Raw genomic sequence first — 27,337 nt, 5'->3', positions numbered from 1 at the left:
GTTACAGATATTACAGTGTATTGTAATGTTACATTGCAATATGTTATTATATATATGTTACTTTTGAAAGAGATGATTTTTTACTTACTGCTTGGTTATTAACGTAGCATTAATTTTCATAAAGCCGTCAGAAAATGTTCATTCGAATTTCATTTAAATTATTGTTGAGCAAGAAATGTGTGCTAAAGTTAGAATCAAACCGTGTGAACCCGGTATTATTGCAACAACTTTTATCGACACCGTGTTCCCTTGATATTTATCATGAACATGAGCTATTAAGAACACGCACTAATCGTAAGAATACAACATCCGTGCGACCAAATCTTATATATTTTCTTGTGTCAGAAACTTTGAGCCTGAAGTTTCACAAATAAATCAAATTATTTATTCTATATTTTCTATATTCATTAATACTCTCTCTTCACTTATTTCTTCCTCTTATCATCTATATGCTGATGGTCTACAAATTTACGTTACCGCTCCTTTAGACAGTATTGATGAGGCTGTTGCAGCTTTGAATCATGATTTGGCAAAGATATCTGATTGGTGTAAATCTTACGGTCTCAAATGAACCCGAGAAAGTCGTACAAGACCGCTTTTGCGCACCATTTTTTATTTTTCTTTTTCTTTGATTGTTTCCTATTTCTCTTATCTTATTTATATTTTGTACAACACGTTTTAAATAAGATCATAAATAAAATTATTTTTAATTATAAAATAAATATTAGATAAAAGGATATAGTATATGGTTATTTTTTAAAAGGATACACGCTCATCATATATAATTTACATAATTACATTTAAGCTAGACAAAATGCATTTGTCGAAGCGATTTCAAAATTCGCTCGTTATGTGAATTGTTGATCACGTGACAAATCTAATAGATATGTCATTTCCATATATTTTGACCTTTTCTGCGAACATAATCGACAATACCACGTGACTTTGTTTTCGTATACTTAATGCGAAAATTGCGTTATGATCTGAAGGATATTAAGTGAATTTATTTAATCTGACTTTTTAGTGTTTCAGGAACTCAAGCTTTGAAAAATAAATAATATACCAGATAACATTTTAGCAGCCACTGTTATAGTTTCTCCGCCCGCCATGTCCAGTTGAGCTGCGTGTACGCGCCCAAACGCACCGCTGCCGATCAGTGCGCCAAGATGTACGCGAGACCGGCTTACTTCAAAGTGATCAACATCACTTTCTTCGGTCTGAAACAATTTGAATACAGTACAGTAACAGCCTGTTAATGTCCCACTGCTGGGTTAAGGCCTCCTCTCCCTTTTGAGGAGAAGGTTTGGAGCTTATTCCACCACGCTGCTCCAATGCGGGTTGGTAGAATACACATGTGGCAAATAAAATAAATCAGACACATGCAGGTTTCCTCACGATGTTTTCCTTCACCGTCAAGCAAGAGATGAATTATAAACACAACGCCGAGATGACCTAGTAGCCGAGATGGCCTAGTGGTTATAACGCGTGGAGGTTCAAATCCGGGCAAGCACCACTGAATTTTCATGTGCTTAGTTTGTGTTTATAATTTGAATACTTGTCAATAAAATGATTTTGTTATGCTTTTAAATGATTAAGTTAAAATATTATAATATATAGGGGTATTATGATAGGATCTCCTTTACAGTACGTAAATGTAAGTATTCCACTTCTGGGCCTTTTGGCCTTCTCCTTCATATAGCAAAAATGTAAGCTTATTCCACTACTACAGAATATCAACTTATCAACTTGGTCATCTTTGATGTAATCCTGCAAAATTTATATATATTATATATGCATTCTTATAAGAAATTTTTTAAATATCTAGCCTTACATAACAATACTAGCGTGTCCTTTATGATATTGAAGCAAACGAGTAATCTTACAATGCGCACGCAACGTGCGAAGTTTCTTAGTCTTACCTAAAACAAGAACCCAGCTCGGGATGAAAATGTTTTTAATGAGGGTGCACAGCTTTATAATAAATTGCCCTCTTATCGCCGTAACTTTAGACGCGTGAGCTCATTTAATGTATTTAAAACTAAACTATAGGAATACAATATTTAAAACTACCTTAGAATTAAATGCATTAAATGAGTAAATAAATAATTTGTAATTTTTTTTATAGTATAAGAAGGCGGACGAGCTTATGGGCCACCTGATGGTAAGTAGTCACCAACGCCCATAGACATTGGCATTGTAAGAAATGTTAACCATCGCTAACATCACCAATGCGCCACCAACCTTGGGAACTAAGATGTTATGTCCCTTGTGCCTGTAATTACACTGGCTCACTCACCCTTCAAACCGGAACACAACAATACCAAGTACTGCTGTTTTGCGGTAGAATACCTGATGAGTGGTACCTACCCAGACGAGACAAAGCTCTATCACCAGTAATAGCTTACAATCACTTAGCTCTATTTTAACTTATGTACGTGACGTTGTCTTTTATGGAAAATAAAGATCTATTAACCTAAATGAGAAAGTATTATAATTTGTTAAAAGAATTAAAAGTTGTTACGCTTTTACGTCTTAACTACTCTTATTGATCATGACATTTTGCAACACGTTAGGGATACAGAAAAGGACATACACTCCTGCACTCACCCCCACAAGCGGACAAGGCCGCGGGCGGAAACTAGTCTAATAAATGTATGGATACAAACATGTAACAATAATAATAATAATGTCCTCCAAACCGATTTCGGCCACGGCGGCCAATCTCAAGAGAGATTAGCCAACTACGCAGGAGATATTATAGTGCACAAGTGTGTGCGCAAACACAGGTGCACTCTCTATTCCCTAACTCTCATAATCCGATGGGCCGGCAATCCGACACGACCGGAAAGAGTTCAGGAGCAGGACCAACTGTTTTAAGTGCTTTCCGAGGCACGGGTGTTTACACACTTCCAACTTCCAGACTCCAGGCTGCTACTGAGAATTTTCTGACATAAAAACCCAAAAACTTTTTATTGGTCCGACCTGGGAATTGAATCCTGGACCTCCGAGTCTGCGGCCTTACATCAAGCCACTAGACCAGCGAGGCAGTCATACATACATGTATTCAACATCACTATATCATAATCTTAATTCAAATTATTTATATCTCACGAAGGCGAAGTCTCAGGCGGAATCTAGATAGAAGCCGAGAAAATTTATTTATTATGTTAAAAAAGATATTTTATATAAGCTCCAGATAGTAACTCAAAAGATTTTTTTGTGTTGTACGATAAAAGTAATTTCGTCTGCTTTGGATTTAATCTGAAATCGATCAAATTCTTATTTTATTTGATTTTCGCTTACAACAAATTACATCTTTTCTTTTCATTTTTAAATACATTTCAACAACGAACCTTGTGAGGGTTTATTTTGACTAGTCTCGAAGGTTCTTTTTATTGGAACTTTAAAGGTTTCTCTTTTAATGAAGTGTTTAATAGAATATGTAATGATATATAATATAATATCTGTCCTGACTGCCTCGTTAGTCTAGTGCAGTGTTTCCCAACCTTTTTTAGGCCATGCCCCCCACCTTAACATTTCAAAAATTTTTATACCCCCCATACATACCTTTAAAAATTATTTTGTTCCCTTAAGAAATATCAGTGATAAGCTGTAGGAAGAAATCACTATGAAATTGTTATCAAAAAACCGTAAGTAAAATTTCAAAACATATAATGAAAAACTGAAATTCAAAATAATTTTAATATTGATTTTTCTATATTCATTTAGTGCGATCCTTGTGCTTGACCCCCTTAACTATCAAACTGCCCCCCTGTGGGGCATGGGCCCCAAGTTGGGAAACGCTGGTCTAGTGGCTAGATGTAAGGCCGCAGACCCGGGGGTCCACTTGTGCACTATAATGTGTCCTATGCAGTTGGCTAAACTCTCTTGAGATTGGCCGCCGTGGCCGAAATCGGTCTGGAGGTACTGTCATATCGGATGCATAAAGCTCTCACTGATAAATTCATCCACTACGAGATAAAAGCAATAATACCTTCGTAAAATATTCGAGATGATACAAAAGGAGACATACACAGACTTCCTTATAAAGAAGACAAAAATATTTGACGAGCCGGTTGGCGTGGTTGGTGGATGCTTGCCTTTCACGCCGAAGGTTGTGGTTTCGATTACCACCCAGGACAGACATTTGTGTGCATGAACATGTTTGTTTGTCCTGAGTCTGGGTGTAATTATCTATATAAGTATGTATTTACAAAAGAAAAATAGTATATGTAAAATATCAGTTGTCTGGTTTCCATAGTACAAGCTCTGTACAAGCTTAATTTGGGATCAGATGGCCGTGTGTGAAAAATGTCCTAGGATATTATTATTATTATTATATCCATTTTGATATTTTAAAAACGGTATTTTTTTATTTAGAACATATTACTCCGTTGCAGTTTTTGTTTAGAGCCAGTATTTGTGATTAATGATATTTATACAAAGTTTTAACTGACGACTTTCGCTTATACATATTTCTTTGTTTCAGGTTTAAATAGAAAACATTGAATTTTGCCCTCTAAAATACAAGCGATAATCAAAATTAAAAAAAAAATATATATATACAAAAATAATGAATTTATGATGTTTATAATATTAATTAAAAAATGAAAATAATCACCAACCGTGAAGTATTATTATATTTCAATTTAGTTTACATTCCAAGTTTAATAAAGATTCGTTGGTTTTTTTATACAAAAAATATTTTCATCGTTGATAAATATAATGTATATTAAACACTGTGATGAGCAGCAGACACGAGCTTGACATTGTATAGGTTTCATTTCACAAAAATGACGAAACGAAAACGAAGCCCTAAAAATATAATATTTTATAAATAAAGAAATGTCGATCAAGCGTTGAAATTGATACTTATCATACAACTTTACGCTGTAGCGTCGCGTCTCGGTGGATATATGACAGGTTTCCACACGATATTTTCATTAATCACCAAGCAGAGAATAATCACAAGCAGATGAGAACTAGATAAATAAGCGTTTCAGTGAATATGGACTCCTTGCTATGATTTGACCTCTTGTTATGATGTTTTCTGTTAATTTCATGTAATCTATACCAAGAAATGAAAAGACTTTTTCAAAAAGCCTAACTGAAAGAACTGGTAAAACAATAAAAAATAACTTATACGAGGAAGTAAGTTTTTTGGAGAAGGCCTTCTTGTGGAGAAGATTTGGAGCTTATACAATCACAATGCTTCAATGTGGGTTAATGTACACACGTGTGGCAGATTTTTCCCTACGTTTTCCTTCACTTGAGTTGTAAGCACAAATTAAGCTCATGTATGTATATTTAGTGATGCCACGGTTTGAACCCGATTATCGTTTAAGATTAAGGTACTCAACCACTGAGCAATCTCGGTTCTTATCATATAGTCTATAGTAATATTATAAAGAGATAACATTTGAAGTTTTGTATGTTGTAAAACTACTAAACCGATTTAAAAAGTTCTTTTACTTACAGAAAGCTTTATTATCAGCGAGTAAGATAGGCTGTATCATTTTCATTATAATAATGTGACACAAGGTAGAAAATAATAATAAAATACAATAAAATATCTTTTAAAATAGATAATTGTTTAACCCGAACGAAGTCGAGGCGGGCCGCTACTGTTATTATTTAAGTAGCTGCACTTTGCAGATTCACTCGTTTTAATATTGATATGACTAGCATGAATTTAATGTTATTGTATTATTATACTTATATTATATTGTTAAGATAAGATAAGGATAAATTAACTGCCTTGTTGGTCTAGTAGCTAGATATAAGGCCGCTGACCCGGAGGTCATAGGTTCAATTCCCAGATCGGGCCAATAAAAAGATATTGGGTTTTTCTGTCAGATAATACTTAGTAACAGCCCGAGGTCTTCAAGTTGGAAGTGTGTACACTCCCGTGCCTCGGAAAGCATGTAAAGCCATTATTAGTCCTGCGTCTGAATTCTTTCCGATCGTGTCGGTTTGCCGTCCCATCGGATTATGAGAGTTAGGGAATAGAGAGTGCACCTGTGTTTGTGCACACACTTGTGTACTATAATATCTCCTGCGTAGTTGGCTAATCTCTCTTGAGTCGTCGTGGCCGAAATCGGTCAGGAGGACATTATTATTTTATCAGTAATTGCGACTATTTATCCGCCTTCAGATTTCTTTATTTCTTTATAATGTACATATAATAATAATATCCTGGGACATTTTTCACACACGGCCATCTGAACCAGACAACTGATATACTACATATACTATTTTTCTTTTGTAAATACATACTTATATAGATAATTACACCCAGACTCAGGACAAACAGATATGTTCATGCACACAAATATCTGTCGTGGGAATCGAACCCACAACCTTCGGCGTGAAAGGCAAGCATCCACCAACCACGCCAACCGACTCGTCAATATATAATAAACTCAATTGAAAGGACCGCATGTTTCGGTCAGTTGAATGAGACCTCATCGTACTCACAAAACGGAACCTCCAATATCGTAAGACTGAGTAATTATAATAAAAATGAGATATCCTAAAATAGCCGTGAATCGGCGTGTTTTTTTTTGAAGGACATTCATAAACTTTTGTAATTTCCTTTCGAATCACTATCGTTTCCAGCATAAAAGTGTATACGGTATAGTTCTTTTCATACCGACTAGACCGTGAAATTAAATTTGTTATGAATTATATTAAGAAAAGAAAAAATTATTATTCCTACTCTTATTGCCTACTGATGACAGGATAGGACAGGTTGATATTCTGCAATATATTCATAAAAAAATCAGATGTAATAATACGATCGTAAATATATGTATTTATTTTTCATTAATTTTATTTAAATTTTTCATTTGATGATATAAGTTATCTAATTACGAACTGAGGTAGGGTTAACAAAACATGTGTGATAAGCTTACAAAATTTCAATAACTTTTGGATACCTTCCCGAATAAAGGGATGTTTATATAATTGGTGTTTAGATTAGCAAGTCTTTCTGATACAGTAAATTAATTCAAGGTGTGTAGTATCGAAATAAGGCAATACACACTGTGACGTTCTTTCTTTGGCTAACTTATAAATCAAAGAGAAATATGTTAATAAATATTGCAAAGATGTACATAATGAATCTTTATTATAAAGCTATTTTTTGGAATAAAGATTAATATCGGGACTCGAATGTCATCATCGTTCGATTCTACCCATTGTTTTATTGATAATTTTGTACAAAAAGCGGTTATTGTGACTTAGCTATAATAGTTAGATATACAGCTTTGTATACTTTTTTGTATGTAATGATAAATACTATAAACATTTAATACAGCGCATTCTAAATAATGACTTGATAATTGACGAAGTTTTGTATAATTTTATTAGGTAATTTCTAACGCGCTGTTATTATTTTTAATCAGCTAAGGAATGGTCGGTAGCCGAGATGGCCCAGAGTAAGAGATAAAATGCGTGAATCTTACCATGATCGTAGGTTCAAACCCGGGCAAGCACCACTGAATTTTCATGTGCTTAATTTGTGTTTATAATTCATCACATCTCGTACTATACGGTGAAGGAAAAATCGTGAGGAAACCTGCATGTGTCTAATTTCACTGAAATTCACATGTGTATTCCACCAACCCGCATTGGAGCAGCGTGGTGGAATAAGCTCCATACCTTATCCTTAAAAATAAGGAGGCCTTGGCCCAGCAGTGGGACATTCACAGGCTATTGAAGGAACGGTCTGATTATTAATAAATTGCAATTATATGTTTTTGTATTTTATTTCTAAACACTATTTTAATTCATAGTAGTGCTAAAAAATAAGCTTTTCAACAATTTTTATATACTACAAGTCTAGACAACAATAATTGTAATAGTTTTCGGTAGGTACTCATAATTTCTGACATCAAAAACTAGACACTTTCCCTTTGATATAAAAACATACGAAACCCTTATGTATTTAATCAAAAAACTAATTATTATAGACGATATAATATTGATAAGGAATATATAATATATAAGAATTACCTCAAATTCCTTATGTACGTAGAGCGGGCTTTCTTCCATTTGACCTCGACATGGAATATCGCTGTTTCTGTGGATAAAAAATACTTTTGTTATAAAATTACTTGTATTTATACCCTCATGAATTTAACATTTGGTAAAATTTCTTTCTTCTTACTTCTCTACAAAGTTTTTAGAAGTCTTATTATTTCTAAGTTAATATTAGTTTATTGTTATAGAAGAACTGTTTAAAAAATATATTCAGTAATAAAAAGAATATTTGAAGAATTAAATTATTTTAATTCAATACATTTGTCAAAACAATTAAACGTAAGTGTGATTTAATCATCATTTTGCGAAGTTAATTTCGTACATCTTTTTTAACTTAAAAACTAGATGAACTTAATAACTTAGATGTATAATATACATAATATTATTAAGAATGTAACAAAAATGAAAAGAAAACTGTACAAATATAATACACAAATATGTGAAATATTTGGTGGAAGTGTTTCGTGCAATCTGTACCACCAAGCATATGTAGGTAGGTATCACCCACTCATCACATTTTCTACAGTCAAACAGCAATAGTATTGTTTTGTTCCAGTTTGAAGTGTTAGTGAGCCAGTGTATCATTTATAAGGGACATAACATCTTAATTCCTGAAATTAGTTGCGCATTGAAGATGTAAGGGATGCCAGTCTCATAGTGCTAATATCTATGGGTATGTGGTAAATTTATATCAAAAAACAATAATTCTGGTATAAATAAATGTAGGTATAAGTTAAAACAATACTTTATTGCTGAATCGAAAAAAAAATATACATATCACGGAAGGATTAGAATTGTTGCTACATTGAGGGCATCCCGTCACTAGCCTGTATCATGCGCAACTGCTGGCTTAGTGATGTGTAGGCGTCGTGTCGATAAAGTTACATCGAATATATTTGGTGGCTCGTTTTTGTAGTTCATTCTAACTATTTATAAATGTAAAAGTGAGTTTGCTTGTTACGTTTTCACGTCTTAACTACTGAACCGATCGCCATGATATTTTGTTTACAATCTGTCAGGGGTGCAGAAAAGGACATAGGGTAACCACCTTACACACACGCGTACTTGAAGCTGCGAGTGGAAACTATTAAACTATAAAACCGTCGATAATATCTGTAATAAAAGGTAAAGTAATTACGTCAATACGCTCACGTAAAACAGAGTGGGCCGATATTTGATCATAAATTATTTCAGAACACCAATAAAACGTATTCAACCGGTTAACTGTTAATTAAGAATTTTGTAAGATCGTTATGTTATTGCCTCATAAACGGGCGCTTTATAAAAAAAAGTTACCAAAATTGCAAAAGTTTTGAATAACCTTTAAGGCTTAAGAAGTAATTATATGGTAAATACATGTTATATAATTGAGTCGATATCAAGAGAAAATTAATCAAAGTGATCGCTTCACTATAAATATTTTGATATTTTTCGATCTTTGTTATTCGATATTGTTGTTCGTCCCATCCCTATATGCATGTCATAGGTCATCTTGCGCGGCCCGAGTGACGTAACGCTTACGTAATAATTTACCCACCGTCCGTTCACACGCATAAACCAATCACAGCTGACGTTATTATAAGCAAACAGTTTTAAACCTTGTTACAATTACATATGGTTTAAATTAATTTGCAAAACGTGAACGTTGCATTTTGTTTCAAAAAACTTGGTTTTGCAATGAAGAAGCATTTTGATAAGCGATTTTGGACGTTATGGCGTGTAGATTTACAGTCTACATGGATTTTTGGAGGTTGTATTTAAGTTGTAATTTCTAAAGTTGATGTTAACATAAGCATAAGATATCCAATCGCCTTCCTATCTGACTTATTGCATTAGTCGGGTGCTTTTCCTTGTAATTTCATCTCAGTAGCTGTTATAGACTTCCATTATAATTTCTTTATTGGAATGAAAGTTATGACCTTTAATGTAAAATATTATGTATCAACAAAGACAATTCAACTGTAATCACTTGAACTTCGGTTAAAAGTCGGTTATATTCGGACGGTAATCGGATGATTAAAGGGAGAGCTGATGATGAGATGTCGTATACTTATATCATTCACAAGAAAGAAATCTATCTAGCTGGTTAGAATATGTGTATCTTAGCTGTGTGTGTAATTGCAAATTAATAAAAACGGTCAAGCGAAACTGAATTTTTTCATGTGTTTAGCTTGTGATTATAACGAATTTCGTGGTCGGCGGTGTAGGAAAACATCGTGAGGAAACTTGCTTGTGTCTAATTTCATTGAAATTATGCCACATGTGTATTCTACCAACCCGCATTGGAGCAGCGTGGTGGAATCATTTCTCCTCAAAAGGGAGAGGAGGCCTTAGCGCAGCAGTGGGACATTAACAGGCTGCTACTGTATACAATCAATAAAAAGATAGTGAAGGGAGATAATTACTTATTATTTGGTCGCTATCTATTTATTACTTATAGGTATATAACATAACTTAATGGTCTTTTTGCAAGCCCGTCTGGGTAGGTACCAGCCCTACATAATTATTCTACCGCCAAACAGCAATACTTAGTATTAACTACAGCACCAAGGGACATAAGATTATAGTTCTCAATTTGATACTATGATTTACTGGTGGTAGGGCTTTGTGCAAGCTCGTCTGGGTAGGTACCACCCACTCATCAGATATTCTACCGCAAAACAGCAGTACTTGGTATTGTTGTGTTCCGGTTTGAAGGGTGAGTGAGCCAGTGTAATTACAGGCACAAGGGACATAAAATCTTAGTTCCCAAGGTTGGTGGCGCATTGGATATGTAAGCGATGATTGACATTTCTTACAATGCCAATGTAAGGGCGTTGGTGACCACTTACCATCAGGTGGCCGATATGCTCGTCCGCCTTCCTATTTTATATAAAAAAAAAATATGAAAATTCTAAGAAAATATATCTAAATGAGTCATATATAACTTTAATTTTTTTCATATATAATAGGACGAGCGAGGAGCGCAAAGTAAATGTGTGAGAAAAATAGCAATATATTTAGTAAATTTGTAAAGCGCACGAAGCAAGATTTTTCATATTATATATTGTTTATAATCCTAACGTCGTGTACTCGCACGTGTTGGTTTTTTTATTATACAACAATGCCTTCAATTGTTACGGGTTATATAAGTTAGTTACTACGTAATTTAATAAATTCCATTCTTTTTTTTCTACATTATGCTTATGTTGACTTCCATATAAGATGGTCCATAAATGGTCCCTAAAAACCATCGCCGATGGTTAATGTCTGGGTGTCCCAAGAATTTGGGGAGAGCTGTATGTAGGAGCTGAGATAAAAAGGTGGATTTCAAAGATTGCGTGTAAATCCGGACGAGCGGTACTGAAAGTTCACGAGCTTACTTTCTCAATATTGTATCATACCGTACCGTTACCGTAACAGCCTGTGAATGTCCCACTGCTGGGCTAAAGGCCTTTTTGAGGAGAAGGTTTTGGAGCTTATTCCACCACGCTGCTCCAATGCGGGTTGGTCGAATTCACACGTGGCAGAATTTCAGTGAAATTAGACACATGCAGGTTTCCTCACGATGTTTTCCTTCACCGTAAAGCACGAGATGAATTATAATCACAAATTAAGCACATGAAAATTCAGTGGTGCTTGCCCGGGTTTGAACCCACGATCATCGGTTAAGATTCACGCGTTCTTACCACTGGGCCATCTCGGCTTTTTTTATTATATATATTTTTATTATATTTATTTTTTATTATATATATATTTATATATATATATATATATTTTTTTTATTGTATCATATCATATAATATTATCATTCGCAAAAAGAGCGCGCCTAAAGCCGGCAAAATTTCATATTTCCCCCGCGTCCCTTACACGCTACTCTCGGTGGGCAATCTCATTTCTATGCTTTTTCTATCTACAATATATTTAGGAAACAAATATTTGTTGTTATTGTGACAATAGACATATTTAGTTTTTTAGGCAATAGATAGATAAATATAGTAATCGCTTAGCGCTTTTTATCGTTATAAAATAAAAACGAAAGCCCCTAGCTTATTTTGAAATATAAATAAATTATTCATCTTATGTCTTAATAATCTTATAGCATTAAGAGTATAAATAAAAAAAATGTAAATATTAGAGGACATTTCGTCTTCCATTCAACTCTATCATATAACATATATTTTAGTAAGTAACAGCCAGTAAATGTCCCACTGCTGGGCTAAGGTCTCCTCTCCCTTTTTGAGGAGAAGGTTTGGAGCTTATTCCACCACGCTGCTCCAATGCGGGTTGGTGGAATACATATTGGGGGTCCTGGTCTCCTCGGTAAGTCGTTTATACGTGTCAAAACGTAGATACGACATGAGATGATTTCACTTTGACCAAGACATATATTTTTATCATAAATAATATTTCAGCCACACCTACGACGAATTCTTAAATAAAAATAATAATATAAAATACGTAACTCCAAATTAAAGTCCATACCATAACAGGGGATTAATTCTACTAATCTATAACGATAACGATGCGTTACCGATTCAATTCCAATCCAACTTTGTATATTCTATATTTATTCGGGTCGCAATTGAACCGATATGATGTTAAAATACACCTTTGTGTCAATATCAAACTTAATTGTTAACTTTTATGCAAATAGTCGATAAACAAATTAAAGTATAGGAAAACGGATGAACGGCAACGATCACGCTTCGATTCGAGAATTGGCCTACAGTATGATACCTTTCAGCTTTCCCATCACGGAAGCTGTTTAGACTTCGCTCACGAACTCATTTCGCGTTTTATCATTCACCTCACTCTATACTCGTACAAGATAAAATTCTAATTTCTACAGCAGTACAAATTACCTTACCAAGTAACCTACTTTAGTAAGGTAACGATGAGTCAGTTCACAATATTGTTACTGCTTACCCGAAATTACCAAATACGATATATCTAGATCTGTTCCATTCACTTGCCCTTTGACTTTCATTTACAATTCATTTAGGCTACTTAAGTTAAAGGATTAAAGATTTATCAACAATTATATATCGTATGTGACAAATTTAAAAGGTCAACATTTTTATTTATTTATTTTAATAAACAGACAGTTCTAACTGTAAATATATAATTTTTTAGAGCTAAAAATTCAAATTAGTACTCTGTAATTCTATTTAGAATGCAAAATAATGAAGAAATATTCAATGTATTTTAATAAAATTCTGTATTATAAGATTTTATGGTTCCCGAACTTATCAGCGTAAAAGTTTTGCTGTTTTTGTTTTTAAATTCGTACTAATGGTAAAAATAGTATTAAGAATAACGGGACTTGAATTCCGGGTGTTTTTGATTCCGTTTCAATTTTAAATAAAATTATTTTCCAATTGAAATCGCTTAACATTCAGGACCATATTTTACATTTTGTACCACAAGCGATAGTGCAACGCATCGCACTGCCATTCTCGGACACGATGCGTCTGTGCACCACTTGGCACGTATCTCGCGATCTGACCTCGATCCCACACTAAAGGGCTCATAGATGGCGCTACTGTTTCGTAATGATTTGCTAAATATTATCTAAAGAGCAGATAAATTGTTTTTAATGGAAATATCTCAGAGTAGACTAAGCTAGGTAATGAAGTATTTATTAATTTTTAGTTGGATATTATTTATTTATTGCGAATATGTTAAGATATACCTTCTTTTCGTCTTTTTAATTCTGAAATATATTTTTTTTTATGTCGACGTCAATAAATGTTTTCTTTTTGTGTATTATAGAATATAGAAATTATATAATTATGTAATTAATTATACTAAATTACGATTCTATATTTATTTTGGTTATTGAAAATGATTTTCATAACAAGTTCAATGTATACCAAAAATTGTATTTTTATAGAACTGAACAGAATATAATAGTAAAATTAAGTTATACTGGATTAGTTCCGGGTTCTCACCAGCTTTATTTTATATAGTAAAGAAATATAACTTTTTTTTTTAATTACTTATTTAATTATTTTCTACATAATGTTCCCTAGACCGATTTCGGTCACGGCGGCCAATCTCAAGAGAGATGAGCCAACTACGCAGGAAATATTATAGTGCACAAGTGTGTGCGCAAACACAGGTGCACTCTCTATTCCCTAACTGCTATTGAGAATTTTCTGACAGAAAAACCCAATAACATTTATTGGCCCGACCTGGGCATTGAACCCAGGACCTCCGGGTCTGCGGCCTTACATCAAGCCACTAGACCAACGAGTAGAGAGAGAGAGAGAGAGTTTTTTTTTTTTTTTCGTACCCTTATTTGGGAATTTAATTCTATTGTGTCCACATATAATATTATTTTTTTTCGTCTGTATTGACAGCCGTAGAGCCTGGAACAGGTTAACGCACATTAACGTAATACTTAATGGTTTTGTTGTATAATGAGGATATTAATACAGAAATCGCGTTAATTAATAATTACATTAGTCATTAAGAAAACGTGGATTGTGTAACTTAAGATGTTGGAAGAGGAAATTGTAAGTTACTTTACCAGAACGTGACGGTTTTTGCATGGAGGTAACTTTACAAATAAATTCCATTCAGAGTATCTTCAGATGAAAAACTCTTGGGCAAAGATCTCCGCTCATAAGGTGATGAAGATGGATTCTTATAAAATTAATAATTATGATTGAGTCTAATAATTATCAATATAAAAATATAAATATCATTATGTCAGAACACACACAGAGCACGAAAACTTATTCATTATAAAAATGCACAGAAAATCTCAATTATAATTTCACAAAATATTTTAATTTTAATAAGTGAAATTACACTAACTGAGTCGCGCATGCGCGTTCATTCCTCTCACTATTTAAATAGTAATTCGTCCGTATTTAATTACCGGTTAAGTGGTATTTAAAATATGAATGAACAAATTGAATTTAATGAACTCGGCTGTAAATTATATAAAACTTAATGTAATCATAACGATTTAATGAAGACAAATGTTCTGTTTGTTAAGAAAATATTCGCTTGTATGATACAACATTGATAAATGTTTTACTAGTACAATACATCAGTACAATTAACAAGTAAGTAGTACAATAAATACTGGGCAGGGCTTTGGGTCAGCCCATCAAATCTTCATTTATCATTCACACTGCGAAACTGTGGACTACTTTTCCTGGATCTGTATTTCCTGATAATACCTATCAGGTAACGTTTGGTGTCTTCAAATCCAGAGTAAAAAGGTTTCTTCTAGGCAAGCATGCTACATCCTAGACCGTGTCGATGCTTAACATCAAGCATCACCACCCACTCATCAGATATTCTACCGCAAAACAGCAATACTTGATATTGTTGTGTTCCGGTTTCAAGGGTGAGTGAGCCAGTGTAATTACAGGCACAAGGGACATAAAATCTTAGTTCCCAAGGTTGGTGGCGCATTGGCTATAAGCGATTGTTGACATTTCTTACAATGCCAATGTCTAAGGGCGTTTGGTGACCACTTACCATCAGGTGGCCCATATGCTCGTCCACCTTCCTATTCTATAAAAAAAAAAAAGTCAACGGTCAAGCGCTGGCCTAATAAACGTAAAAAAAAACTTGGTAGGTACTAACTACTCATCACATATTCTATCCAAACAGAAATATACTTAGTATTGCTATGTTCTGGAAGGATGAGTGAGTATCATAACAGGCACAAGGGACATAACCTCTCAGTTCCCAAGGTTGGCGCATTGGATCAGGAAATGGTTAATATTTCTGAGCGGTGGGGACCACGTATTATCAGGTAGCTCATTTCCACTCATTTACTTAATTGAAATAAATAAAACAAAATTTTGCTTTAGTTCGGATTGAAGTGTGAATGAGAGTACAATGACATCTGATATTGTGAGTACAATATCAGATGTTCCATTTGGCGGTCCACCAAATGTTCTCGTTAGAGCCTTCTTGTTATTCAAGCAGAATACTTTGATTGTGATTGATTGACTGTCTGTCTATGTTAAGTAAAAACTTAAAGTCCTTCATATTAATATTATATTATTAGATATTGTTATTTTTTAGTATATTCGTTAAACACAGTATATTATAAAATAAATAAAAATCTAGACTATTGTATATATTAATATCTAAATACTAATCGGTTTAAGCACGTACCGTTTATAATTTTATTTCTAAGTGATATTTGTAAAATCTTATAAGATAATAGTCCTAAAACGAACAAAAAAAATCCAAAAGATGACACGAATGAAATGCCTCGTTATTTGTTGCAGCCGAGTAAAATAAACTCAAGCACTCTTAAAAAACACTTTCTATTAGCAAACTCACCGGACGCGAATGAATCAATGTTCTCCTTACATTAAATGAGACTTATTATATGATGATGCCTTCTTGACCGATTTTGGTCACGGCCGAAATCAAGAGAGATTAGCCAACTGTGCAGGACATATTATAGTGCACAGGTGTGTTCGCAAACACAGATGCACTCAATATTCCATCAGTCTCATAATAAGATGGAACGGTAATCCGACATGACCGGAAAGAGTTCGGGAGCAGAACCAACTGCTTTACTTGCTTTCCGAGGCACGGACTCCGGGCTAATTCTCAGTAGCAGATTTTTTTGACAAATTTTCGACCTGATTTGAACCGAGGAACTCAGGATCAGCGGTCTTATATCTAGTCACTAGACCAACGAGACAATATATAAAAATATGTATATAATTATATGAAGCACTCGTTCGATAAGAATTAATTACTTTAAAATACCACCGAAGTATTATGAAGTCATTTCGAAGTGAAAGAGTTAACTGACGCAAGTCGTATACTTTCTTTTATTTGTTAGTCAAATCGACAAAAACCAAAATACATTTTATTTAAGTAGGCTTTAACAAACTGTCTTGAATCGTCATTTCACATAATTATATTAAGGTAAAGCCTTAGCTGGTCTGAAAGTAGATTTCACCGAGAAAAACCGGCAAGAAACTTAGCGGTTATTCTTTTCTATTTAAATTTCAAATACAAAGTTATGTCAGTCAAATACAATTATTTATATTTATTTTTATAATATATTTTTTCTTTTTTTATAGAATAGGTGAACGAGCATATCACCTGATGGTAAGTGGTCGGCAACGGCCAGACGTAGACATTGTAGGAAATGTTAATCATCGCTTACATCGCCAATGCGCCACCAACTTGGGGAACTAAAATGTTATGTCCCTTGTGCCTGTAATTAAACTGGCTCACTCATCCTTCAAACCGGAACACAATAACACCAAGTACTGCTGTTTTACGGTAGACGAGCTTGCAGAACGCCTTAGATATATAGTTGTATTTGATTGTCTTATATATATCCTGCCTTTGCTTTGTCACCTATGTAATCTTGTGTAAAGTAATATACTTATTAATTATTTTTTCAAACGATTTAAATTTATTAATTGGTAAAGTAAAAAATATCTGCGAATTTTATTAAATTGTGAATCAGAATTAGTGATAAAAAAGGCACAATGGATAGAATAAATCTATTTTAACTAAAGGTCGCATGATAAAGTCCGGCCAAGAAATATAAATATTTTTTTCTGTTCACCGAACTAAAGAACGAAATCACAAAGCATTAGAAATCATTTCTCACTATTATGCATTTCGAATTTATAAAAACGAACGCAATGCAAATTCGTTTTAATTCAAATCAGCTCTCGACATATTCGTCAAAATAACGTAACACACACTTTCACTATGAGAACTTCGTGATTTCCCACCCCTTGATTACCATATAATGGAATACTATAGTAGTATTACGTAAGAGTTGCTACTTATTTACATAATTTCCGCACCATTGAATCATTTCCACTAATTTATATTGTTTTTCTTCTGACCAGTATTCATCTTATCCGAGAACTGCTATTGTAATCCGATGATATTGAAAGAGCGTTTCTTATTATATTTTCCGATACGATAATATTATCGGACGTCAGTATGGTTCATAAAAAACATTTGTATATTTATTACGTTGTATAAAAGCTGACAATGCTTATGTGGGGTTAAAGACCGCACAACCAAGAGTTCAGACGGCTTAATAGTCAATGTTTTATTTTTATCTATATTGCGTCGGCAAAACAAGACATCGTAAGGTAGCCTGCATGTGTCGAATGAAATCCTGTCACATGTATATCCATTCAGGTGTAGAGCAGAGTCGTGGATTACGCTCTAAATGTTATCCTTAGCATGAGTCTTTCTTCATTTGTCCCGTATGCGTTCCTCTACCATTTGTTTGCACTTAATTATTTGGTATATTGTCGCTTAATATCTTTAAGCTCAATACCTCTTCTAAATAGACAAGAGGCTCAACAGTGCGACTTTTAATTTTACTGTTATCTCTTTCTAATACCCATATTGCATAAATGTAAATTCAATTTTCGAATAATGTTTTAGGTCAACGAAGTTTTGATACCAAATGCACGTTTTCGACATGAACTATTAAGTCCTTACGTGTCTCGAACGGACCGAGCACTTTCTGCGTGAGTCATATTTACGTAACTCTCTTATTGGAGTTGAACATTCGTTAAAACAATGTGGACAGATTATGCAACGGAGCCAGCGATCCTGTTTCCTGTTACGCTTTTCGATGTAAATTTCTCTCTCTGATTTATATTCGAACGTCGTTTTTATCTCGATGTGTCGATCAGATGTACCCTTCTTTCAATTTGCAAACGGTTTGTATCATTACTGATGTTGTTAGCTATTTTTAGACATAATGAAATTTTTTCGACAGTCACTTTTATTTTTATGTTATCTTTAATTTTAATGTTATGTATTAATTTAATGTACTAATGCATTCACTTTTAAAGGATCAAAAGCGCAATGGTTTGCGGGCCGCCGAGCGATACAAAAGTCTTTGTTGTCGTATAGGAGTGGGGAACTCCTGACATAACTCTCCGCTTTAATATTAGTAATCTCTTAAAGAATTTCAACTTTTTTTTAAATAAAATATAAACACTCAAAATATAAACACACAAACATAAATCGCCAAATATTGGACGTAGATACTCTCTCAAAACGCCAAAGCTCCCAGTTTTTTTGTATCCAGTCGGATCACGCTTCTTCCGGTTATCAGCCTATCAAGTTATCGAGGGACCTTATACCGCATTTACCGAATCACGGTCAATGATCAGCCTTAATCTATGTCAGCAATTCAGTCTCAGATAATCTGATTACTTTCTCGCTCGTTCACACACTGAGTTATTTTCAATTTGTGATCCGCAGATAATGTCCACGTTACGGTAAATTATGATATATCAAGCACAAACGATTGCTTGAAGCGTTTGCCTTCCAACATCGTACATGAACAATATTGTTTTTAATGTTTTTTTAAATATTTTAAATCATATTTGACGGGCCGGTTGGCGTGGTTGGTAGATATTTGCCTTTCACGGCGAAGGTTGTGGGTTCGATTCATATCCAGGATATATATTTGTGTGCATGAACATGCCTGTTTGTCCTGAGTCTGGGTGTAATTATCTATATAAGTATGTATTTACAAAAGAAAAGTAGAATATGTAGTATATCAGTTGTCTGGTTTCCATAGTACAAGCTTTGCTTAGTTTGGGGTCAGGATATTATTATTATTTTTATGTATACCACCTAAGTTATAGACATTTTTTATTTTATTTTATTTTATATGATAATTTGTCACGTTTTTTCAAAGAATAAGGTCGTATGGGCTCCGTGCTGTCTGGCACTTACACGATGTTATTGTCTTATTGTTTTATTGTTAAACGAATTATATAATGTTTGCTTTTGTTATTCAAATGAAAATTAAGAATGGAGCCCAGTTTTTGAAATATATAAATTTGAACTTGTTCCGACTTTATGTAAGATACTGGGGGAAACCCACATTAATAATTTGTTGCTATAATATTATGTTAAAATATACAAAACATACATAAAGAGTTATGTGCTTTTTTATATAATTGCATAAAATTCTCAAGTAATTGCAACACATCAATATTTACAGATCAAGGCAAAAGTACAACATTCTATTTACAATCTAGATACCTTATAAGCTTAGGTCAACTGCATACATATGGTGAGATGGTACACTCGTTCATCTTGATGAGATAAATTATATAAGTCAATTGATGTACTTTAATGAATATGAATGATTAGAAGCATACGTGAGAGCCGAGTGGATAAAGCGTTCGGATCGTAAACGACGATTGCAGGTTCAATCCGGGCATGATCGAAAGATACTATATATTAACAGTACGCCAGAGGATTATTTGTATATAGTCTGTGTGAGATATCTCTCTAGTAAATAATATTTGTATAATAAAATTGAAATATGCTATTTTATAATAATAATACCCTGGGACATTATTCTCACACGGCAATCTGCTCCCAAATTAAGCAGAGCTTGTACTATGGAAACCAGGACAACTGATATACTACATATTCTACTTTTCTTTTGTAAATACATACTTTATAGATAATTACACCCAAACTGAGAACAAACAGAAATGTTCATGCACACAAATATCTGTTCTGGGTTAGAATCGAACCCACAACCTTCGGCGTGAAAGGCAATATCTACAACCCACGCCAACTCAAATTATACCATATATATCCACACAACAATAGAACCGCACGAAATTAACCTTTTATAATGTGTATTTATTTTCTTAATGTTATTGAATGTGGTTACAATATTATATAGAAAGTAACAATGATCTTCGTCATAAGAACTCGAGTATCGTCAGTTATATCTGTTCATCAATAATAAATACGTCTTATTGTATCTATTACAAGATGGTTGGTACATTTTTATCTCTTAATAATTCGAATAGCGACTTACCAGTAAATGCTTATTTTTGCCAATGTTACACGTGTATGGTTAATTAAAATAAAAGTTTTTAATATTGTTTGATTTGTATAAACATATTTAAGTTTTATAGTTAGTTTCTGTGTTTGATGACCTGAAATTTACTTTTGGCTTTCAACTTGGGTAAGATACAAATAAAAACACGTACAAATATATAATATATATATATATATATATATATATATATATATATATATTATAATAATAATATAATAACGAGTCAAAAGTTTTTATAAGATTATAATTAAAATTTGTTATGATGATTTATTATGATTTTCATAATGTCGTCTGTAAAGCAAAATAAAAAATATATAGTGTGACAAAGTTGATTCTTTTCACTTGGTACATATGAAAGGTAAATAATTGAATAATTAACGAATATTAGTGGAAAATGTAACGCGTATACAATAGAGATGCGCGTGCGGCGAACCGAGATACGAATTACTTTAGCGTGCTCATTATCTAAATAAGATAAAATAATTAACTTTTATTCTTAGAGTAATTTATATAATTACACGAGCTATTCTGTTTAATTTTACTTGTACAATAGTAAGCTGTATAGAATGTAAGACACTCATGTACACGCATGCACATCTAGGTGAATGAAAAATATAATAAATAAAAACTTTAATATATATAATTACAATGTAAAAAATTCTAGCACGCGTGAAACCGGATCTGGCTATAATTCCACCAATATTAATATAGTAACAGCCTGTTAATGTCCCACTGCTGGGCTAAGGCCTCTTCTCCCTTTTGAGGAAGGTTACCAATATTAATAATTCATTTAATTAAAAAATAAGATAATACACGTCAGCTTATCAAACGCACCGCGTGTTCTCGTTTGCGTAACCAATCAATATGAAAACATATTAAAATAATAAATTATTTATTTTATTAATGTGAAATATTTATTGGTGCGTTTTGACGAGACCGACTCATATTCTGTAACAGCAAACGGCATGGCGACGGCAACGCCCTTGGGTGTGCGTGCTGCGTTCTATATACTTCGCTCCTATATACTATTACAATAATAAGAAAAGTATGTTTTATTACATTTTATTTAAGATATTATGTGTTTTTATTTATTTTACTCTATTCGTACTTCTACATTTAATTTTTTTTTTTACATAAATCCTTTGAAACCGTAAATTTCAATGTTTCACATCTGCGGGCAATTCTCACGGTCACAATCGTCAAGGGCAATTTTTTATTAATCAATAAATAATATATTTAGAAAATAAATTGTCTGTCAATAAACTCCTTGATTACGTCGCATATGTTATCAAAACAATAAAAGCTTTTACAAAGTTATACATCCTTTTCGGTCCTTCGAGCCGGAATAGTGTAATTATATACATATAATTGTACTACGACACTAATTTAGGATATGGTTTGGAACTAACTCGACCATGCTGCTCCGATTTGGGTTGGATACACGTGGTAGAATTTCGTGTGCGAAATGCACGTTTTCTTACGATTTTCCTTCACCGAGATTATGAAATGAATTATGGGCCCAGCAACAAAATAGCATAATTTCTCGAGAGAACAATCTTCGTACAATAAATTAGTTCCTGTTTTAATAACGTTCTCCGTGTGGAGGGCAATCACACTGTCTAAAAACACATCCAAGTTCTTATGAAACTTGCAACAATGCATACGCGATTTTTCCGGAGAAACAACATCGCGTAGTAATTATTTCATTCATAAATATTAGAATATTACTATTTAATTAAATGCGGTTAATTACAATTTTATTATTAATTAAGACTATTGTTAGCTTTATTATTTATTTTTTAACATACATTCTTAATTATTTAAATCAAAGCTTTAAATATATACAAATAAAAATTAAAAATAGCTACTGTACAAATCATGAGCGCGTGGAATGTTGGCAAGAATGGTAGCATTTCCCATTTCCAATCGCAAAAGATACGATAAAATTTTATTTTAGAATGGAATACGAGTACAATGTAGGGACGTATGTTACGGTCTAGTCAGAAATTATTGGGCAACCAAAAAGGTACTTAATTGTTTTGTTTTCTGTATATATTTTCAGACACGATTAATAAAAAACATCACCAATTTAGGTTTATGACTTTTCTACGTCAGTGACGTTTCTTTTGGTTACACTAAACTTAATGACCGTTCATATAAATCAATAAAACGCTGGTAAATTATATTGATATTGTTTTGTCATTGCAGACGACCTTGTTTTTTATTTGATGGAAAATCGTTAATATGTTTTGTTGGTGGAGTATTAATAGCTCTATTGAGACGTATGTATTTTTTTAGGTTGGTGATACTTAATTTTTTTGATTGTATACAGTAGCAGCCTGTTAATGTCCCACTGCTGCGCTAAGGCCTCCTCTCCCTTTTGAGGAGAGCTTATTCCACCACGCTGCTCCAATGCGGGTTGGTAGAATACACAGGTTTCCTCACGATGTTTTCCTTCGCCGTCAAGCACGAGATGAATTATAAACACAAATTAAGCACATGAAAATTCAGTGGGGCTTGCCTGGGTTTGATTCCACGATCATCCTTTATGATTCACGCGTTCTAATCACTAGACCATCTCGGCTACTTGATTTTATATACCATGAAATTCGTGTGATAAGCAAAGGTGGCATGTGGTTAATTAATGTTTTTAATAAAATTAATCTCGTTTTTAGGCAAAGGAAAACATCATGACCAAACTGGCACGAAGCGGATAAAATTTTGCCATGTGTGAGAGTTCCACCAACCTTTGCATCAACTTTGACTTTATTGCGTCAAAGCAGAAAATAGGCCTCAAAAATCTTTTTCGTGCTAAATTGTTAATACAGATAAAATAAACGTAGATAAGTGGATTAGTAAACTTCGATGTATTTTGAAGTATATAATATCGGTTTATATCGACGTCATCCGCGCGAAACTAACTCTACCCTTCTAATAGGGTTAAGTAGCCATTCCTTTTTGGATGTCACAGAGATTTTACCTTTATCTTAATGTTTGGTAAATTGAGTTAGTTCGAATAAACATAGACGAGATATACAGGGTAATTACAGGTACAAGGGACATAAAATCTTAGTTCCCTAGGTTGGTGGCGCATTGGCTATGTAAGCGATGGTTGAAATTTCTTACAATGCCAATGTCTAAGGGCGTTTGGTGACCACTTACCATCAGGTGGCAAAAAAAAAATAATTACAGTTAGTAAGAGCAGAGATTTTATACAAAAATTATAGCACATGCTAATACTACCTGTAGTTAGTAGAAAATTGACCATGATAATTTCAAAATGTAATGTTGTTTTTGACGTGATATTGTGTGTACTTTCGGGTGCCCTAGTAAAATAAATAAATAAAATAATAAAAGATTATAATATTTTACAATGCAAGCACAGACAGCATAAGTAAACAGTATATTGTGCTGTTAACCGACTTCAGGAAGAAGGACGTTATCGATTCTTTTTCTTGAGTGTACGTTCCTCGATACCGTATAGTCGATTGTGTACACATTTTGATAATTCAGTTTTATTCGGTTACGAATTGAGGCTGTTGAAAAAAATATATATATAAAGAAAAAATATGGTGGCGTTGTGCAAACTAGTCTGCATAGGTACCACCCACTCATTAGATATTCAACCAATCGGCTATGTAAAGTTGAATAAACATTGTTACACATTTATACAGAAGAACATTACAGGTACAAGGACATAACATCTTAAGTAAATGATTGTTAATATTTCTAACAGTGCCAATGTTTATGGGCGGCGGTGACCACTTACCATCAAATGGCCCTGTCTGCCTGCAATATTTAAATAAAATATACATATGTCGTATATATTACGTGCATTATAAACTATATATTAGGTCCTTACATATGAAAGTAGCGAAAAAGTTACTTGTGAGTGTTTGGTGGACTAGCGCCGGTGTCGTTCATTACAGCTTTCGAAAATCTGGTCAAACGATTACGGCAGATATCTATTGTTAGCAACTGTAAACCATGAAGGAAGAACTAGCTGCTAAACAACCGAGATTGGTCAATCGCTCTATGCCACTGCTGCTTCACGACAACGCAAGACCACACACTGCACAACAAACAACCACTAAGTTAGATGAGCTACAATTGAAATGTCTGCGAAATCCATCGTACTCCCCGGACTTTGCTCCAACAGATTACCATTTTTTCCGGAATTTGGACAACTTCTTACAAGGAAAAAAATTCAACTGCGATGCGGCAGTCCAAACCTCCTTCAAAGAGTTTATTGATTCTCACCCCCATGGTTTTTTAGTAAAGGGATCAATGAACTACCTATGAGATGGCAAAAGTGCAAAGATAACAACGGTGCATACTTTGATTAATTATAAATATACTTTATATTCATCCCGTACAAAACGCCAATTTCATATGTAAGGAACTAATATTTATAAATCGCTACGCCTAAATCTTACTTGATTTTTTTTTAAATTTCATTTTTGAATGATGTTATCCGAGCTAATATTTAAATGAAGACATTAATAACGCTATAAGCCAACAACACATATTTAAAAACCCGTTCCTCTTACATAACATAAGCTTAATGGAATTATTATTTTACAAATAATTACTTTAATATCCTATCTTTTAAGGTCAATTTTGTGTGACGAATTATTGTAAACAAGTTTGGTCATGACGGTGATGAGAGTGAGAGTGGTATTGTGCTTTCGCTGATACATTATTCATAATCAAATCTTCAACCTTAAATATATGTCCATAAGGTTTATTTTAGATTAAATTGTTTTAATGTATGCGTGGTTTTGTGTACGATGCGCATCATACAGGTATTATGCTTATGATGTATCCGTTTGACTTACGCTTTATCGTAAAACGTATTGGTTTTGTCAAATAACTATTTTTAAATAAAATTGATTACTTGAAAATTCAATATCGAATTTTGTATATTAACCTAACACACTAACTAGATTTTATTGAATATAACGGATGAAAGACATTTTTTGTTTCGAGCTATATTATATATTATTATTTATGAGTTGTTTATTAACATTATATAACAAAGAAAAATCGGGAAAGAAAATGAAGGACAGTTTAATGTTGCAATTTGATAGTTATAACAATGCGAAGCTTAATTATTGTCACTGCGTCTTTGCCGACCCGTAGACGTTCTAAGCACGTCATATAAAACCTCCTTGGTAGACTTACTTCGACAGTATTAATTTGTTAGGGAACAAATATGACACACTGATCCCCGGCGGGGCCGAGGTCCCTTATTCGTTATTTCCCGTCAACGCCTAGACGTATGAGCCCTTAAGTGAGCTCTCAAAATCAGGGCTTGATTACTTACATCTCTGCCCGGTGACGTTGTAGAGGCCATTGGGACCAACAGTATTATAAAGATTACAAGGTGTAGGTTTAAATCCATTTCACGTACTGTAGATTACTAAGAAATATCAAAATAGATAAAAAATAGATATGCCCATTATATTTGGACATCGTAATGGATGTAAAATAATGATGTTCGTACGACATGTGGAATAATGCGTCTAAGAAGTGACCAGTCACTTTGATTAATGGAAGTGCGCGGGCGTATTCGAAAGGTTAATAATATTATTAATAAAATCGTTTTGAAATCATCGCTCTATTTGCTACAATTGATTTGGATTGAATTTTGTAATACCGGTGGTTGGGAGGATTTCATTTCAATCATGATATAATTGTGATTTATAGACTCGTACGGCGTACGATTGAAACACCTATTTCTTATGTCATGTGACCAGTGTTTAGTACACATCTATAGATCAGTACGTATCTGCCTCGGCTTGATGTAAGGCCGCTGACCCGGAGGTCCTGGGTTCAATTTCCAGGTCAGGCCGATAAAAAGTTATTGGGTTTTACTGTCAGAAAATTTTCAGTAGCAGCCCGGAGTCGGGAAGTTGGAAGTGTTTTCACTCCCGTGCCTCGGAAAGCACGTAAAGCCGTTGGTCCTGTGCCTGAACTCTTTCCGGTCGTGACGGATTGCCGTCCCATCGGATTATGAGAGTTAGGGAATAGAGAGTGCACTTGTGTTTGCGCACACACTTGTGCACTATAATATCTTATTGGCCGCCGTGGCCGAAATCAGTCTGGAGGACTTCTTCTTCTTCACGTATCTGCTAAGATTTTCTCTGTTCACGTATTAATATATGAAATTGAGAAGAAAGAAGGTGGAAGATCGACTATTTACTAACTCAATAGTGCCTTGCTGGTTAGTTGCTACCTTATAATATTGTAATTCCCGAGGTTTCAATTCCCATGTCAGGTCAAAATAAGTTATTAGTCTGGAGTCCATATTACGAAGGACGCAACGCCATGTATATATTGATCTACCGTATACTTTGTAGTTAAAGTTTGACTGCCGCGTTGGTCTAGAAAAAAAAAATTTGAGGCCGATAAAAAGTCTCGGTAACTTTTTCTAGCCTCGGTAAGCACGTA

At 33.7% G+C, this 27,337-nt stretch overlaps 1 protein-coding gene across 3 annotated transcripts in view; it reads right to left on the bottom strand.

Moving 5' to 3' along the window:
- Positions 1–27,337, bottom strand: part of LOC126773779 (uncharacterized) — a 142,009-nt gene that overhangs the window by 6,053 nt on the left and 108,619 nt on the right. For all 3 annotated transcript variants that reach the window (XM_050494930.1, XM_050494929.1, XM_050494931.1), the window contains 2 exons: positions 8,017–8,083; positions 1,064–1,217 (listed from right to left, as the gene is read on the bottom strand). In XM_050494930.1, coding sequence (XP_050350887.1) covers positions 1,064–1,217; positions 8,017–8,083 — 221 coding nt within the window. The remainder of the gene's footprint in view (positions 1–1,063; positions 1,218–8,016; positions 8,084–27,337) is intronic.

The sequence above is a fragment of the Nymphalis io genome, chromosome 15 (assembly GCF_905147045.1).
Source record: "Nymphalis io chromosome 15, ilAglIoxx1.1, whole genome shotgun sequence".
Classification (NCBI taxonomy): Eukaryota; Metazoa; Arthropoda; class Insecta; order Lepidoptera; family Nymphalidae; genus Nymphalis; species Nymphalis io.
The sequence above is the reverse complement of the archived record's forward strand: the minus strand, read 5'-3'. Positions and strand labels throughout refer to the sequence as shown.